Here is a 16649-nt window from a genome sequence, read left to right on the forward strand (position 1 = left end):
CCACCCCCCGCATACTCTCCTTCATTCACAGCGCTGTCATTAAAATCTCAGCATCTATCACAGCTACTGGGCAGCTGTACTTTCACTTCTAATTCAGCAAACCTGACAAACTGGTTCACCCCCCCCCCCATGGCTTAAGTCTTAAAAACAGCCAGAGAAAAGCAACTGCCCCACTGGCCTCTACGATCTGTGAAGACCCATCTTTTATATAACGCTACACAGTTCTCTTTCTCAAAGGCAGGGAAGTTCCTCCTTTTGATAATACACACAGCTCTGGAAAAAGCTAAGAGACCAGAGTAAATTTCTCAGTTTCACTCATTTCTCAATTTATGTGTGTGTATCTGTATAAAATATACATTTTTTGAAAACTGCAGCCTTGTTTCTCAATAACGAAGGGCTTCTTCCTTGCTTTATGGGACTTCAGTCCTGCTTCTAGGAGCCTGATATGAACTGTCCTAGCTGTACACTTCACACCTGCACTTAATGTTTCCCATTGCTCACTTGACGTCATCCTACGATTCATGAGAAACTGTCGGATAAGTTAATGGTCATTTTTGCTATTAGAAAGTCACTTCTGCCCTAAACCTGGCTGGTTTTTGGTTGTTCCTCAGGTGTCTCCTGCTTCACCCTATTTCTTACAAACATTGAGTCTGGAAGCAGCCTGTAGCGCAGTGTTGCCTTCTGCCAGCAGAGGATTAAACCAGGATTTAAAAATGCAGATTTATTCTCTAAATTTTTCCAAGGGCTGTATATGGTGGTGACAGCCAAGGCCTCTGCTAAATGTTAGCATGAAATACTACATATTGTCATGATCAGTGAGTGATGCCTGGTTAAGGAACTTGAGAAGCCCACTTAAGTCACACTTTGAAGAGGTACGATTCCTCCTGACTTTAAGATGGAGCCGGTGCATGAACTCGACACTGACACAGTGACTCTTATAAATCCAGTTCAATGGTACTACTGTGTGAGGAACCTGACAAACAGATTCAATAAACACTCCGGATTTGGGTCTATCTCCCTTATCTTTGTTCAAGACAACACTTCAGCTTGTTGAGCGCTGAAGAATATTTGGCTCTTTTAAGGGAAATACTGGCACTGAAGCACACGAGTTCTTCTGCAAGCTTATAAAAAGGTGCATTTCTAAAACAAGTCAATTATCCATCCATCAGTTCTCTGAAACCACTTGTCCTATTCAGGGTGACAGGGGTCTGAAGTCTATCCCGGGGGTTACAGGCACAAGGCAGGGAACAATGCAGGACAGGGTATCAACAGATCGCAGGGCACACAAGTCAGTTATAATTTTAGTCATTTGTAAAATGATTTAGATTCTTAGTATAAGCATGTGACCAAAGCAGCGAGGAAAGTCAGGCCCTCAGCTAGCTTTCACAGCTCTTACATGTACAGTATACGGTTGTTTAACCACTAGTTCTGTATATTTGCACTGCAGCATCATATAAGATCACCATCACTCCTCGGATCTGTTCATTAACCACCAAAATGTTTGATGCCCAGACTGTTTATTGTTATTTCAGGGTGGTAAACAAAACAAAAAGTTTTAAATAAAAGATTAACAAGTTAAAAATAAAAAAGGCATTTTGCTTTTAGTCAGAGAGATCTTCAAACCCCATCTATTACAAGCTGATGGGAACCCTACAGGCCATCCCAGGAACTGCAAGGCGCTGGCACTTACCAAATCATTTTGACTGTTTTTAGAGTTTCACTCAAAGGCAGGAATCCTTTGCTTGAAGTTGGGTCTCACCTAAACAAAACAACGGGTTTCAAATTTTTCAGCATTTAGACGTGTGTGTCTGTAATAGTATATATATTACCCAGATAACCTGTCAGACTTAAGGGACCACATTGTAAATGAACCTTATCTCTGTTCATTTACATTTAGCCCAGACGACCTTAATTACAAATTATCCTGTTGACCCAAAAATCCAGCTTTGTGACACGGGCCCTGGTACTGTCCTTTCTTTAAACACACACACACACACACACACACACAGACACACACACTCACACACATACTTAAAAAACACAACCAAGCCATACTGCACTTGAACAGAATTCTATTGTAAACGGCAGGTAACGATATTCGTCTTTGTGTTTTTACACAGAGCATGGCAGGTCAAATCTACATCCAAATAGATTAGAACGGCGTACTCCAATCAGCCATCTTTTCAAGAGTTAATATTTGCAGAGGTGTGCACACTTTTTCATCAATGACCTTTATTGATCACTGTATTGATCATGTGTGTTATATTAACCGGACTCCGATAGTGGGTAACAGAGCATGACAGAGCATGTGAGTAGTATGAATTCCTGAAAACTTCAATAGGGAAATGCAAAGATCCTCGAAAAACATACATCAAACGTTCGGGGCGTGAATTCGGTTTATTTCTAGTGCAAGGAATTTAACATTATTTCCTGTTAACGGCGCGCCATCTAGCGAAAAGATGTGGTAGTGATTATCAACAGTGAGCTTAAGCTTCCTTACATATTTAACTCATCCTTTCCTTTCGTTTTTAAAATTCATTTTAACCCTGCTATAATTGTCAGCTGGTCCCAAACTATTTTTAATGGTTTGTAAATAGACGCTGCACTGCAGGGTTACGTACATGTTAGAGTACGTAACTTGATTAATTTGAACAGACAAAATTATAAAGCAGTATGTCGTTTAAATTTGTAGATTATTGCTATACCATTTAAATAAAATAATAAAGCTTCTGACTGCTGGAACGGACTAAACTGCGTCACGTGAAACTCCCATTCGCAATGAGAAATCGAATAATTACTTTGGACGGATATTAAAAACTACGAAACCGTGTAATCCAGGTATTGCTCCCCCGGGGAATTTGCTGAATTCAAATTGGTTTTTGGTAGCTAAATTGATCTGCGAGTCTGGGTTACAAATGGCAGCTACAGGATTACCAACTAGTTTTCAGACTCTCCCGCTCGCTATTATATTCCATTATAAACCTAAAATTAGTTAGCCTACGCCAAAAGTGTTGGGGTAGTTTGCACACCCTACAGACCATTTACAATATAACTTACATACATGTAATTGCGTGCACATAGAAAATCTCACTCCAAGCCAGCTGACCAGGTTGACACCCCTGATATTGAAATAGACCCCCGATCACCTGAGTTAGCAGCATCAGTACAGCGTGCGGTTTGGCTTAAAATAAGTTCATAAGGTCTATATTGTCTTCAGCTGGGATGTCCTGGGGGATTTTGAGTGACTCTACCTGTGGTTTGAACTTTCCTGAAAGTAAGTTTGCGAAGAACTCATACTGGTAAAAAAAAAAAAAAGTAGGCCTACATTGAATAGACTAGTAGAATATTCAACTGTAACGTACAAAGTTACTGCTGTTATAAATCATTATCTGGCCCGTTTGAAGCAACGCATAACGGCGTTTTTCGCAGGTATCTTGCTGTCTTTCCAACAAACCTCATACATACGACATCATACTGGCTCCGATCGCGGTCTTTATACACCCGGACTGTCACGATAAACCCCGAACTCACCAGGCTGAGCAAAGTGCTCACACGCGTTTGGGGTACCACTCACGCCAACGCATGAAATCCTACGGCAAATCAATGTTATTCCATTATAAATCTAAAATGAGTTACATCAAAAGCGTTGGGGTAGTTTGCAAACCCTACAGACTATTTTCAAGGTAATAAAACAGTTACATACATGTAAAGGCATGTGCATGTGTGTCCAGACTCGAATTGAAAATCTCACGCAAGACAGATGACCAAAGTTGCCAAAACTGGTAATGAAAGTGACCTATGCATTGTTCTCTCTTATTTGTTTCTATTATGACACGTTAAGGGTAAACTAGCGCAAACACATTATCTGTCTGTCATTTTAAACCCCACGAATATAAATTGCTTTTTTAAATCCTTCTACATCTGTGCATTTTGTTGTCATCTGTCATCTACCATTCACTGCAATTAGGCTATTTACATAAGAAACCTTTACTTTTTCTTCCATTGCCAGTTTACCTCCGAAGTATTCCAAGGAGACCTCTGTGTTTCTGAATGATGGGGATCCTTCACCCACCGTAGGAACCCAGTCGTCTTTTAAACCCTGAAGACACTCAAGTTGCCTTTAGAAGCTCATCTCTCGCCCTCCCTTCCTCACTCCCCCTAACACATATTTTTGTTTCCCTCCCTCCATCAGAGATACGGTTCCTCCTCTTTTCGCCCTTCTCTCCTTCCCTCTCTAACAAGGTCTTTCCCCCTGAGCATGTAATTGTAACCAGAGGTCCGCGGTGTTAACCCCGAAGGTGCTGGACCAAACTACAACCTGCCAGTTTCTCACAGTTCCCCGTTCATTAACTAGCACTGATGAATAAAAGAAGCAGTCTGACTGCTGATGCGATGCTTCCTTGTTAAGAGGGACACCCCCGAATAGAAGTGTTCAATCTGGCTGCAGCTCTGAATCCTGAGCCTGGCTGTGTACCTACCTATGTTTATAGCATGTGATGGGGATTTGGAGAGCAGCACCTGAACTATACTGATGTCACTCCAGATTGGTGAGGGAGTCCTTCTGGGGGCGGGACTTAACCCTCTGCCAGGAACAGCACCACGGCCTTTAGATTTAGTGGTGGGGGGTTGGGTTACGTTCTACCGTTTGTTCCAGAGGGTATTATTTCACCGCCACACTGGCCGAATGAGATCAGGGCTGTAAATAAACACTGCTTCCATGGCGACCGGGTGAAAAGCGCCATCTTTTCTCCGCTCTCGACGGCAGCCCTGGAGACAGAGACCGGCTTTGATAGCCCTTGGATCGCAAATAATGGATGAGGCAGAGAGCGAGAATGAAACGGGGCCTGTCAGGACCCTCACATTGGCCAGGGTCAGGTTAACTCCTTATCGCCCAGCAGGTGAAGTACCTGGGCACAGGGTAATCCGACCGCAGAATGCATCAGAGCAAGGGGGGGGGGAGGGGGGGGGGACCATAAGGGAGGGAGGGGGGAATAAAGTCATGTCTACTTGTTTTCTTTCAAAAACTCATACTTAACATTTCAGGCTTTAAGAATGCAAGTTTTATCAGTTTACTTTAAATTATGTGTAGATTATTTTTGCATTCTTCATGATATTCCAAAACTTACACCCCCCCCCCATCAGCAAAATTGGGATGGCGAGTGTTGTGGGCAAAAAAGTTCGATAATCTGACAGTGTTTCCCAAGCCAGTCCTCAGGGACCCTCAGATAATTGAGATTTTTCAGCTCCCAGCTAATCAAGAACACATGCAGGGTTGAGAAACACCCAAAACAACAAAAAAATCTTTATCTGTTAATTGTTACCATGATCAGCTAGCAGAAACAAATGTCTTTGGGATTTTTTTTCCCCTCAACCCAGTCCTCAGGAAGCCTGAGCCAGTGCACATTTTTCCTCCCCTGCTCCCAGCACAAGTGTGTTGGAGCAAAAATGCAGACTGTCTGGGGTCTCCAAGGATTCAGTTTTGAATCAGTGTTTCAGAGAACCAAGTTATTGAAAAAGAATTTAGGAGAGTCATAATGCACACATTTAATTTGGGTCCTGCTGAAACGGAGTGTCATTTTAGAAATCATTCTCTCCTCATCCTCATCTAGGTTTTTTTTCTTACATCCATCCCTCTCGGGCTGAGAGAAATGAGAATCAGGACAGAAGACGGTGGAAACTCCACACTTTATTTTTATGTACATATAAAAATACATCATACCTCTTTAACAATGTTCACAAACAGAATGGTTCCGGTGAGCACTTGAGCTGGGCAGTTCCAGGAATCCAGGAAGGAACACCTCTGTTTGCACGGTAAGTTCAGTAAAAAACGAAAATAAAAGGTATGATGTAAAGGTACGAAACCATAAAGTCAGCAACCTACAGATGGACAGAACGACGTCATCGTCTCTGGGCGCAACCCCGCCCTCAGTTTTTATTAAAACTGTTCCAGGTCACAAGAAACAATTCTTTGCGTTTTAGGAAAAAGAAAAGACTTAAAATTGTAGTCTTTAAGAATAAATAAAAATTATTCTAAAGCCCCCCCAAAGTAACCAGTTTCCTCAGGAGTCCCTGACTATTACCTCCAGCTCGTCATCGCCGTGGCGACCACCTCGCTCTCCGAGGCGTTTGAAGAAGGACACAAAGGCAGAGCCGTCCTGCCTCTCCGACTTAGCTGCTATGGGCTTCTGCCGCCGCTGGAACAGGTGACCCAGACGGAAACCGGGGACAGGCTCAGTGATCCCACCGTCTTCTTGGGGACTGGAGGCAATCCCCAGGTCCTGGGCAGCCCCCCCCGGCTCGTGGTCACCGGACAACGAGAGCGCCGTGTGTATGGAGGCCTCTCCTGCGATTGGGGAGGACAGAAAGCTGTCCACAGATTTCCTTTTTGCCACCAGGTCCTGGGGAGAGGGTGTGGATCGCGTCAGGGATGTGGCTTCGGTTGGAGGGGGCGTGGCCTGGATGGGAGTTGAGGGTGCCGAGTGCAGCTCGCACCAAGATGCCGAGAGGGGCATGGAGATGGTGTGACGGCGGGTGGACTTGGGAGTCGTCATGGGCGACAGGCTCAGGATGGTCCGGGGACTGCCTTCGTCCTGAGGAATGCGACTGGCCGGCGAAGTGGCTGCTCCGCCGGGTGACCATGACACTTGGAGGGGGGACTCCCCAGGAAGCAGGCTGCCCCAACGCATCCGGTACGCTAGCACCTCCCCGGAGGCCTCCGGCGTCCTCGGCACCTCCTCTGCTACTTCCGCGTCCGCCTCATCTTCCTCCTCCAACGAGAGCTGGCCACGCTTCTCCAGCCGAGAGCTGCAACTGTTCCACTTGGGGAGCGAAGCCTGGCTCCTCGACTTGCGGGCTTTAGGGGTCGGCGTGTCGTTGATGGAGGGCGGCCCGTCCCGGGGCACGCTGGATCTCAAATCCTGCATGGAAGACCAGCTGCTCAGCTGTGGTTCCCCTCGTTCTGGGCTACCTGCATTCCCGAGCTCATCAGTCCGGCCCGCTTTCCGCCGAGCGCAGTGGCTGGTCAAGTAGGTGTGCAGGAGACTCTCCAGAGCCACACTTTCCATGTCACGCTCCGTCCTGGAGCAGGTGGCCGTGGAACGCCGCTTGGCAACGCTGCGCTGTCTTTCCTGCTGCCTCCTCCGTTCCTCAACTTCCTCACGCTCGTGGTTCTCCTGCATGGAAGGAAGGGAATCCAATAGTCAGCTTCCTTCACTTAGCCACCATGATCCTAACCAAATGACTTCCATTTAAACTAGATAAAATGCAACATGCAAGTTTAGTTCCATGGAGCGCGACCTTGCTCTTCCAGTACTAGCAACCTTTTGCAGAACAGTGCCCTCTGCTGGCCAAACGGGGCACAGCCTTACCTGCAGAGCCCGCGTGAACTTCTCACAAAAGGAGTGGAAGATGAAGCAGCATTCATCCAGCTTGAAGAGGCTGGGGTCCTCACAGAAGTACTCTGCCACCACATGACTGACTGAGCTCAGGGCCTGGAAGGACGACTCTGCCGCAGTCACCTGGGACTCCGCTTCCTGGAGGCAAATGAGGGGGGGCGCGGTCAAGACGACGACATGACGACATTTTCATTGGACTGCTGTTGCATATTTGCTTGACTCGCAGGCGAAATGCTGAATTATTCAAGTGCAAAAAATTCCCAAATTGGACATTTAACCAAAAGTATGTCTCACAAAAAGTATTAAGTACATGGCTAAAAAAATCAAACTGGAAAATAAAAAGGCACAAAGCGAGTGAGTTACTTAACAGTACAACCAAGCTAATACCCCATTTTAAAAATATTGCCCAATACAGTAAAAAAAAAAAAAAACACATACTCAGCACACTCAACATACTCGGCACACTCAACATACTCTTCTGAGTGTCTCTTATGAGGTAGTTAAAGGGTCTTTGTGCTGCCATCTGACATGCAAACCTTATCTTTGCAAATTTTGCAAAAGACTGTTTGCTCTGTGTCGGTTTTGGAAAATCCAAACAAGTTACATATTACCGATGTCAAATTCTCTGCAGGGACCATGAGGTCCATGTTGCCAAATTGGGAACGTGCAGCATGTTGGGAGGAGGGGGGGCGAAAGGGAGAGAGGGGAAGAAATCCGAAGCACCACCGAGACGGATTTGGCTACAGCGTAAGATGCGTGTATGAGACATACAACTGCAAACTGACAGTATGTGCACTGTAGCGCAATACTAACGCTGTCTCCGCAACGGCAGACTGTGAAGACATTTTAATCGTTCACGGTCTAATATCGTCAAATCGCACACACCTAAAATTCTCAGCCTCACAATAGAGAAAGATGCCCCCCCTATTATAAGCAAGCCTATTTGCACAATACCCTAAACACCAGAAGTCGATGAAGTCGTGACGGAAGTCCACATGATGCATGCCCCCTCACCATGAAAAAGCTCTCCATCTGCATTTGCAGTTCCTGGTGCTTGCTGGCGTTCGCCCTCGCTTCCAGAACGTTCTCCACCTGCCTCTGGAAGTCCATCTCCACTTCCTGCTTATTGATTCTGTGCAGGGAAGTCGCATGCAGCATCCACGTTAGTCAGTGCATCCACACCAGTCCCGCCCAGAGACATACCCAAGCCCTTCAGAGTCTCAGGAAGTCTCGCACCTGGCTGCGGCTCTGATGTGTGGAAGCTGCTCAGGGAACTTCAGCAAGGCAGCGTCTATCTCCTGTGCTTGCTGAGAATGAGGGAAAAGGACAGAGGACAAGAGGGTCATTCTCACAAAGCATTAAGGTTACATAATGACTTCAATGAGTTTGGAGAATCAAATTGTACAATCAAGTAAAAAAAAATAATAATAATAATAAAGTAAAAATATATATTTTGGGTTATATGAAATAAAGTTTAAATATTTAAAAAAAATAAATCTAGTTTTGTGTTATTGATCTTAAATCTGTCATGGGAAATGGTTTAAAAAAAATGTAATGGAAAAAACCATCAAACAGAGCAGCAAATAATTTTACTATAAAAAGGTGACGTCAACTGCTCTACACCAAATTAAAATTAAATTAAAAAAAGATAGAGGGATTAAACAACAAAACAAGAATGTATTGTGCTTTTTTATTGGAAAAATTCACACGTGTGTTCTCATGACCCATAAGAACGTGGCATGGAGACCACGTACAGCCCTTTGTGACTGATAGCGGGAGAATAGGTCCCCAGTCTTTACCATGGCCACGTAGTGCATGAGGTTCATGCCTGGCTTGTTGGCCTTTGTGTCTACCAGCTTCAGCAGGGAGGACATCCGGAAGCCAATAGCACTGCCAGCATAGCCGCCCTGGTGGTGGGGGGTTGGGGGGGGGGGGGGCGGACAGCAATCAACCATCATGATCATTAAAAGGCTTCTGACAAACCAATACACAAGGCTAGACTGCTGGAGCTTCACATTTGTGCATCGTAGACCCTAACGAAAGAACGTACATCAAGGCAGGTGTCAAGTCCCACTCAAACAGTCGGCTAAGCCATGCACCTGACTGGCCACAGTGGAAGCTGACACCTCACCGGCGTTTAAACTTACAGCGTTCATGTAGTTGCCGGCTTTCAGTACCAGCCGGATGACCGAGTGCAGGTCGTCACAGTTCAGCAGCTCTGGAGAGAAGACGCAGCGGTCAGCAACGCAGTGCACCCCCCCCAACCCCGGCAAGAAGGCAGCCTTGTGTAAAAACGGGTCAGAGGTATGGATACGGATACGGGGGGGGCACCCCGGCGGCTGGGGACGCCGACGTCACCGTTCGGTACGAGCATGATCGCCTCTTATCGTGCCTTACCGTTGGCAGCCGTCGTCATGACGGTGATGGCCTCCTTTATCTCCTCCATCATCGGAGAGAACTCCTCCTTGAGGACCATGCTGTGGAGCCGCTCCTCGTAGCTGCAAGGAATCATGGGATAGGGAAGGATCTGTTTAGGAGGTTCCTACAGCACATCACAGAACCACACATAGTTTAGCCATGGACAGAACAGGTAGTAGCTTAGAGACCCCGAACTACCTCCGTTGCATGGGTAGTGAAATGATCATCACTGTTCTTAATGGGGGGGGGGGGGCTCAAAAGTAGGGCTTTACCTAGGGGCCCTGAGAAGATAGAGGCGTTCTTGGATAACGGCGATGACCAAAAAGGTAACAAGGTAACAAGTACTTACCCAGGCACCTTAACCAGCTTAACCATGAAGTGATCCGCCTCGGTCAGCTGGCAGCAGTCTCCGTTAAACGCACTCAGCATCTTCACCTGAAGGCAAACAGGACATAACCATGTCAGACGCACTGTTTATATAACCAGACTGCAGCTGCCACTTCTCTGCATAACGGTGAATTCGGTATCTATTTCAAGGTCATGTGGCAGCAGACGGGGCTCCCTCAATGATGAAAGTAGCGCTCATTGTCCCATGTTTGAAGATAAGAGTGTCGGCTCACCTCCTCCAGCTCAGGCAGAAGCTTGCACAACTCTCTCAACTTGCCCGTCCCAAAAGCCTTCCAGTTGCCTTGTCGGATGTCTCCGATCAATTCCATTACTGGCCTACAAAGGTCACAGAAAGCAAATAGATTTCCTTTAACAGTGCCCTGGGGTCCAGCTGCACAAGGCAAGGAGACATCTCAAAATAATTCCACAGAAGCTGGCCAGCACAGACCAATTGTTTTATAAAAATCCCTAAAAACAGTTTTCTTTTCTAGGTGGTTAAATCCATGTCCCATTTGGGGCTAAAATTCAGAGTCTATACCTCTGTAAAACAAACTAACTGTACATTATTCACAGTGAAAACCCAATAACAAAAGCACTCAGAGCAGGGGCAAAGCTAGGATATTTTAAGGTGGGGAGGGCATAAGAGGGGGCATAATTCATACAGAGGCGCCAGCCTTATCAGCCAATGAAATGTTTTGAGTTCGCCACTGACAGGGAGGGGCACGCTGGTAGCCAATCAGCTTTCAGCTGAAGCCAGTGGCCCTGCCCCTGTATACATCACTGACTCATGGATACTCAGTGATGTTCTCTCAGTGCATAAACAGTGTCAGGATCTGGTCCCTTTCCAGTCACTGCCAGCAGTATTTACTCATAGGTGCTCACCTTTTGAATTGTTTCAGAAAGATGCCAATGTTCATGCACTTCTTGGAATTTAGGATGGAAATCTGTAAGAAGGAACGTGGCTGTTAAATTCCTCTATTTCACCAGAAGTACATTAAAGCAATTTAACAGTGAATAAGAAAGAAAGCCACATTATCTAGGCCTGAAAACTGACATAATACGGTTATTCATGCAAGAAGCACATTTCCTTCTAAAATTACAACGATTATTTCAGGACTCCAACAAACCAAGCGGTTCCTTCTACAAACAGAACCCAAACAAAATTCACCACTACACAATAGTGCCCCTCCTGCAACCACGGAAACAGGACACAGAATTCCAGCCAAATCAGAAGTAGCTCTCATTAAAAAGCATATACTTGCTGAACAGTTTGCTCAGAACACAATTAATGTTGTCATGATCAAAGAGCATCATATTTTGAACGAGGGCAGACTAGGAGCAATGGAAGAGAGGAGACAGAGACCCATACCAGCTTGGCACTGCCACACTCAATGTTTCCCTGGTTCAACTAATCAGCAAAACAGTTTATTACAGAGCTATTCAAATCACAGTCCGCTACGACAGAGCCCTGCTGATTTCCCAGCCCTCCTTTACCCGTGAGTCAGGTGTGAAGCCTCTGTGGCCAATCAGAATCAGTAATTATTAAACCAACTGAAAACAAGGCCTGGATTTGGAATGGAGGTGCAGATTCGAAGAGCCCTGGCTTATTGTAATATCACAGGTTATGTGTTATGAAGTTTCGTTTCTTTCCTCTGTCACTGCTCATGTCCACCTTCTCAGGTGTGGGGGGGGGGGGGGGGGGGTTGGAGGATGTACAGTATCAGGACCTCATCAACCTGCCCTTTTCAGAAATACATCCATCTGTCATTATGTAAATTAGTGCGCCCCAAATGAGGCAAGTTCAGCTGCCAATGTCACATTTGGCGTTCTGGATGTTGGTTGTCTTAAATTTCACAGGGCAAGAAAAATGGATGCAGAAATGACCATGTACATCAAGGGTGTCCAATCTTATCTGCAAAGGGCCGGTATGTATGCGGGTTTTCGCTGCAACTCCCTAATTAGATTACTAATTAGAGGACTGATTGGCTGAAGAGTCCTCACACCTGGGTTTGAACAGCTGACCTGCAGGTTATCCCAAAAACCTGCGTACACACCGGCCCTTTGCAGATAAGATTGAACACCCCTGATGTACATACATCAGCCATCATCAGCAACAGCCATTAAAAAGGCACCAAATGATCCTGGTAATTTTACCATTTTATCTCGTAGCAAGATAAGAACATTATTGTTGCATAGAATGTATTGCTATTGGCTGCCAGTTTTGCATATGGGCATATTTACATCTGATATCCTGTCCTATATATAGGCACACAGACACAAAGGTATGTCCTAAATATGGCTGCAAAATTCTGGGAATTTTCCATTAATCATCATATATTCCCCATAATTCCCAAGGAAAGTTTCCAACTTCCAAAATCCCCAGCTTAACTTCCCATGGAATGGAAAGTTTCCAGAAATGTACCACCTGTCTGCAACCCTAGTCCTAAACCACAATCCCCTTCTGCAATTCTGTGGCCTGGTGGTTCCTTTCAGGAAGTGGGGGTTACTGTTTGCATCTTTTGTAATGCAATACGATTATAGTACTTTCCATCTGACCGCAAACTAGCACCGTTTCCATGATTCTAAGTATTCGCACACCATGTCATGCTGCTCCTCAACACTGCTGATGCTGAACTTTGCCCTAAAGTTCATTTACAGTGAAAATAGTATCTTCTTATCCCTCCCCCTCCAGAACCCTCCACACATAAATCAAGAAACTACATCAAGCAAACTGCATTCCAATTAACTAGGCAATATGTGGGGTATCAATGATCAATCAACCTGAAGCATTATGGGCAGTAGGGACAGGGGGCGGGGCTTGCACGCACCATCTCTGTTGTCATGGTAACACTTGTGCCCTTGCAGTCACTGATGGGCCGGGCAGCTTCACAGCGGCTGAAGAGCTCCTCCATGTACTTTGTGTCCAGCGGGAAATCCTCACGTGCCCGCGAGGCCGTCCACACGTTGCGCTTGCCCAGTACGCGTTGCCACGGTAACGTATCCCAGTTGAAGTTGCGCATCTTGGACTGGCGGTGGGCAGCCCGGCTGAAATGGCCACCTCGCACGCCGACGGCATCGGTCGGACCAGGTGGGGGAGGCGGAAGAGGGGGCGGCGGAGGAGGGGGAGGAGGTGCGCCCATGGTCAAGGATGCCACCTCACCTGGTGAGGGCTTAGAAGGGAGAGGAGACGGAGGCTGGCCGACGAGCATGGCGACATCACCATCCATCAGAGATGTGCGGGTGGCTGGGGGGTTTGGGGGGGGACAGAGGCAGCAAGCTGCCAACTCAGTCACCCTTCAGAAAGCAAATCCAAAATCAACTTTAAGTGTCAAGGGTAATTGTGAATGACAGCAGAGTCCTCCCGTCCTCTCTCTTCTTCCAGATGTGACTGTAACAAAGACACAGAAACGTTTCCAAATTACAATAATTATAAGGAATTATTTTTTTTCCCGTTAAATATAATTTGCACATATTCCTTTGCTTTGGTCCTGCACCAGTAAACATTTTGCGTCAAACACACCTGAGGTGTTATATCGCGGACGGGCTACGCGGAGTGAAACTCGCCAACATGCCCGCAGTTACGCTGCTCCGGTTATCCGATTCGTGGAAACGACAACGCGAATCCAAGGCGTCCGGCAGCCGCCGCAAACTGCCCAGTTTTGCATGTGCATCACAAGCAACAGAGGACCATCTTAATGATAACGGCAGCAGTTTCACTATAAGATCCGACATTTAAAAAACATATTTCAGAAAGTTTCCGAAAACGGGTAACAGTTACAGGTGCACGGAAGCTGCGGTACAGGAACTCAAACGCCACAAAACAAACACCAAGTTACTTTCGGCTAAAAATGCTCGGCAATTCAGATCCATTTGTATTCATTTGGAGTTTCATTAACACCCGTCTGCTTTAGCATGGCACTGGAACCGGCATTATCCAGCCGCCAAACTACGCTTTGAAAGAAACAGGCATTTATTTATCATCATTTTCATCCAAATTTGTCCCGATTCCTCCCTTAAAGTCTATTTGGAGTAACAGTTGACCATCCCGCTCCTACTTTTTGTTATTTAATTTCACAATGTTTATATAAACGTATTATTAACATTCAATACAAACAAACTAGACAACGCAAAAAGAACAAAGTCGGAAAACAAGGCCAGCACAGAAAAAGAGGAGCGTTAAGAGGGAATTGATGTAATAAACAGAAAAACGGCTAATTGACGGCCGCGGACAACCTCTTAACAGTCTGGGAGGGACTTTAAAAAATGCATCAATTTAAAAAAGCCGATTAGGGAGCTTTAAATGATGGGAAACACTCACCAGGTAGCGGCTTCCCCTTGGCATTAACACAGTCCACCCTCGTTCCCCAGCAGCGCGACCACCGGCCGCCCGAAGCCGCCCTCCTTTACGCCGCCGCCAGCGCCGCCCACAATCGATGGTCCCGCTCCGTCCCGCATCCGCAATTAACTCCTTCGGCTCCCGGAGCGCATAGACAATGAGCAGGACGAAACCGCGGCCCCTGCCTCGAAATAACATGGAACCTATGAATACCTACGAGTACCTATGAATATCAATGAGACGCAAAAAGGATATTTCGGTGGTATCTATTAGATCACAATGCCAGATTGTATTAGATCACAATGCCAATGCTTTTTATATTTTGTTTGCAATTAGTTGCACTTGTAGCCTATTATTTTACTGGCATCATCGTCCGTGTGCTGTTTTATAGATTGAGCTGGCTTATTTGCAGGGTTGCCAACTTTGGTCACCTGGCTGGAGTGAGATACTCAGTTTGAAACAAGTCTACAGACACATGTACACGCATTTACATGTAGGCAGCAGTTTTACTGCCCTGTAAATAGTCTGTAGGGTTTGCAAAGCTTACGATGTATATAATGGGATAATATAGATTGCCGTGTGATTTCCTGCATTTACGTGAGAGTTGGCAGCCCTGCATTTGCAGACACTCCCGGTCTGCATCGGCGTTTTCAAAGAACGAAAGAAGCACTGATACCATCAAATGTGTTTGAAAGGAAGGTGTTAGTGGGTTCAGTTAGGCTGCTAATTGGATTAGTTTGGCTCATCAACAAACAATAGCCACGTCCGATTGATCAGTCTATGTATCTTTAAAGCGTAATTACAGAACTATTTGTAGATCCGTAAAGTTACGCTTGTAACAAATAATCTACCTCCAGTAATATCAAAAGTTACATTTATTTCACAAGGCACAGCTTAATAATTTAAATACAAAGGTCTGTGCAGAGCCGCGCAAGGTCCTTACTGAAGAAGTGAGACCTTTACTCTGGACCACCGCGTGTTGGACTAGGGCCTGATTATAATATTGGCGCGTCGGGGGCCGCTGCTGCTTTGTAAATATCCCTGTGTGATTCGGGGGCCCTTCGCCTCCCCAGCCCAACGTGCGCCTATAGGCCCCTGTCCATCCAAAAATACATGTTTCCTACAGGCTGCAGTTTTTAGTAATCCTTACTAGTCAATCAGTGTAATGTTGTTTTTGGTAATACATTACTTAACGGGGACTTATGTATTAATTAACTACAGACTTTGTTACATACCTACTGATATGTTTGTTCACCATAAATGAATAATGATGCATGTTTCATCCCAAGCAGTTACTATATTTGTTACTATATCTGCTAATTCTGTAAACCTTTGTAAACTATTGAAGGACCAACTAATGAATAACGCAAGTAAAATACTGATCTCACGTTTGTTCATTAATGAATCGTGACGCATCCTTTATCTCAAGTAGACTATATTTGTTCATGATTTGTTCATAATTCGTACTTCAGTAGCAACTGAGTATTTGTGTCCCGTCAAATAAGGTGTTGCCACTTTTTTTTTATGGAATCAATTTATTTAAAAATATTGGAGTTAAATACGATAAACACAAACATATGGAGCAGTCAATATTACATCACTTTGTTTAAATGTATTTCTAAATGAATGTTTTTGTTGTATTCATATCACTGTAAAACTGTAAACTTTATAAATCTAGCAATCTATTACCAGCTTTTTATTATTATCGTCTGTAAAATAGGCTACGTGGCTAAATTAGTGATAAAGGTAACGCGTCGATGCCCCCTCACGTGGTAAACATCGGTATTGCTCTGGTTCTAGGTTACTTCTGCACCCAACGATGCAGGCTTCATCCTGGTCTGGCGCTGTATCGGTAAAAGGAAAATTCTTGCCTGGAGTTCTTGATTTTTTTAAGGGTTACCCGTTGCAAAAAGGTCTCAACACAGTTGCTGGACAAAACCTACCATGTCTGTAATTGGCAGAAGCAGTACAGGACTATACCGGTGGCAGATAATCACAGTGGTGATACCAGCAAAGATGCTTTTTCAGACTGTGTGGAAGTAGGCGATGGTGAACCACTGCACCAAGAAAACCGTATGCAAAAACTGTGATGGAAAGGCATCATAAATATTTCC

General features: G+C 45.3%; 2 protein-coding genes across 3 annotated transcripts in view; both read right to left on the reverse strand.

Moving 5' to 3' along the window:
- Nucleotides 1-4163, reverse strand: part of trim3b (tripartite motif containing 3b) — a 41598-nt gene extending 37435 nt beyond the window's left edge. The window contains exons 1-2 of the mRNA XM_023805258.2: nucleotides 4015-4163; nucleotides 1691-1759 (exon numbers count right to left, since the gene is read on the reverse strand). The gene's annotated coding sequence lies outside the window, so the exon portion shown is untranslated. The remainder of the gene's footprint in view (nucleotides 1-1690; nucleotides 1760-4014) is intronic.
- Nucleotides 4164-5666: 1503 nt separating this feature from the next.
- fhdc3 (FH2 domain containing 3) lies at nucleotides 5667-14675 on the reverse strand. 2 transcript variants are annotated; one of them, XM_023805226.2, is made up of 12 exons: nucleotides 14518-14675; nucleotides 13028-13587; nucleotides 11082-11143; nucleotides 10433-10535; nucleotides 10162-10247; nucleotides 9792-9892; nucleotides 9542-9612; nucleotides 9194-9301; nucleotides 8631-8701; nucleotides 8409-8526; nucleotides 7368-7532; nucleotides 5667-7172 (listed from the first exon to the last, which is right to left on the reverse strand). In XM_023805226.2, exons 2-12 carry the CDS (start codon nucleotides 13424-13426, stop codon nucleotides 6060-6062), a joined length of 2397 nt encoding a protein of 798 aa, XP_023660994.1. In that variant the 5' UTR covers nucleotides 13427-13587; nucleotides 14518-14675; the 3' UTR covers nucleotides 5667-6059. The 2 variants fall into 2 exon arrangements, with proteins under 2 accessions (XP_023660994.1, XP_023660995.1); XM_023805227.2 differs by lacking the exon at nucleotides 14518-14675 and adding an exon at nucleotides 13720-14446.
- Nucleotides 14676-16649: the final 1974 nt, after the last annotated feature.

The sequence above is a fragment of the Paramormyrops kingsleyae genome, chromosome 18 (genome assembly GCF_048594095.1).
Source record: "Paramormyrops kingsleyae isolate MSU_618 chromosome 18, PKINGS_0.4, whole genome shotgun sequence".
Taxonomy (NCBI): Eukaryota; Metazoa; Chordata; class Actinopteri; order Osteoglossiformes; family Mormyridae; genus Paramormyrops; species Paramormyrops kingsleyae.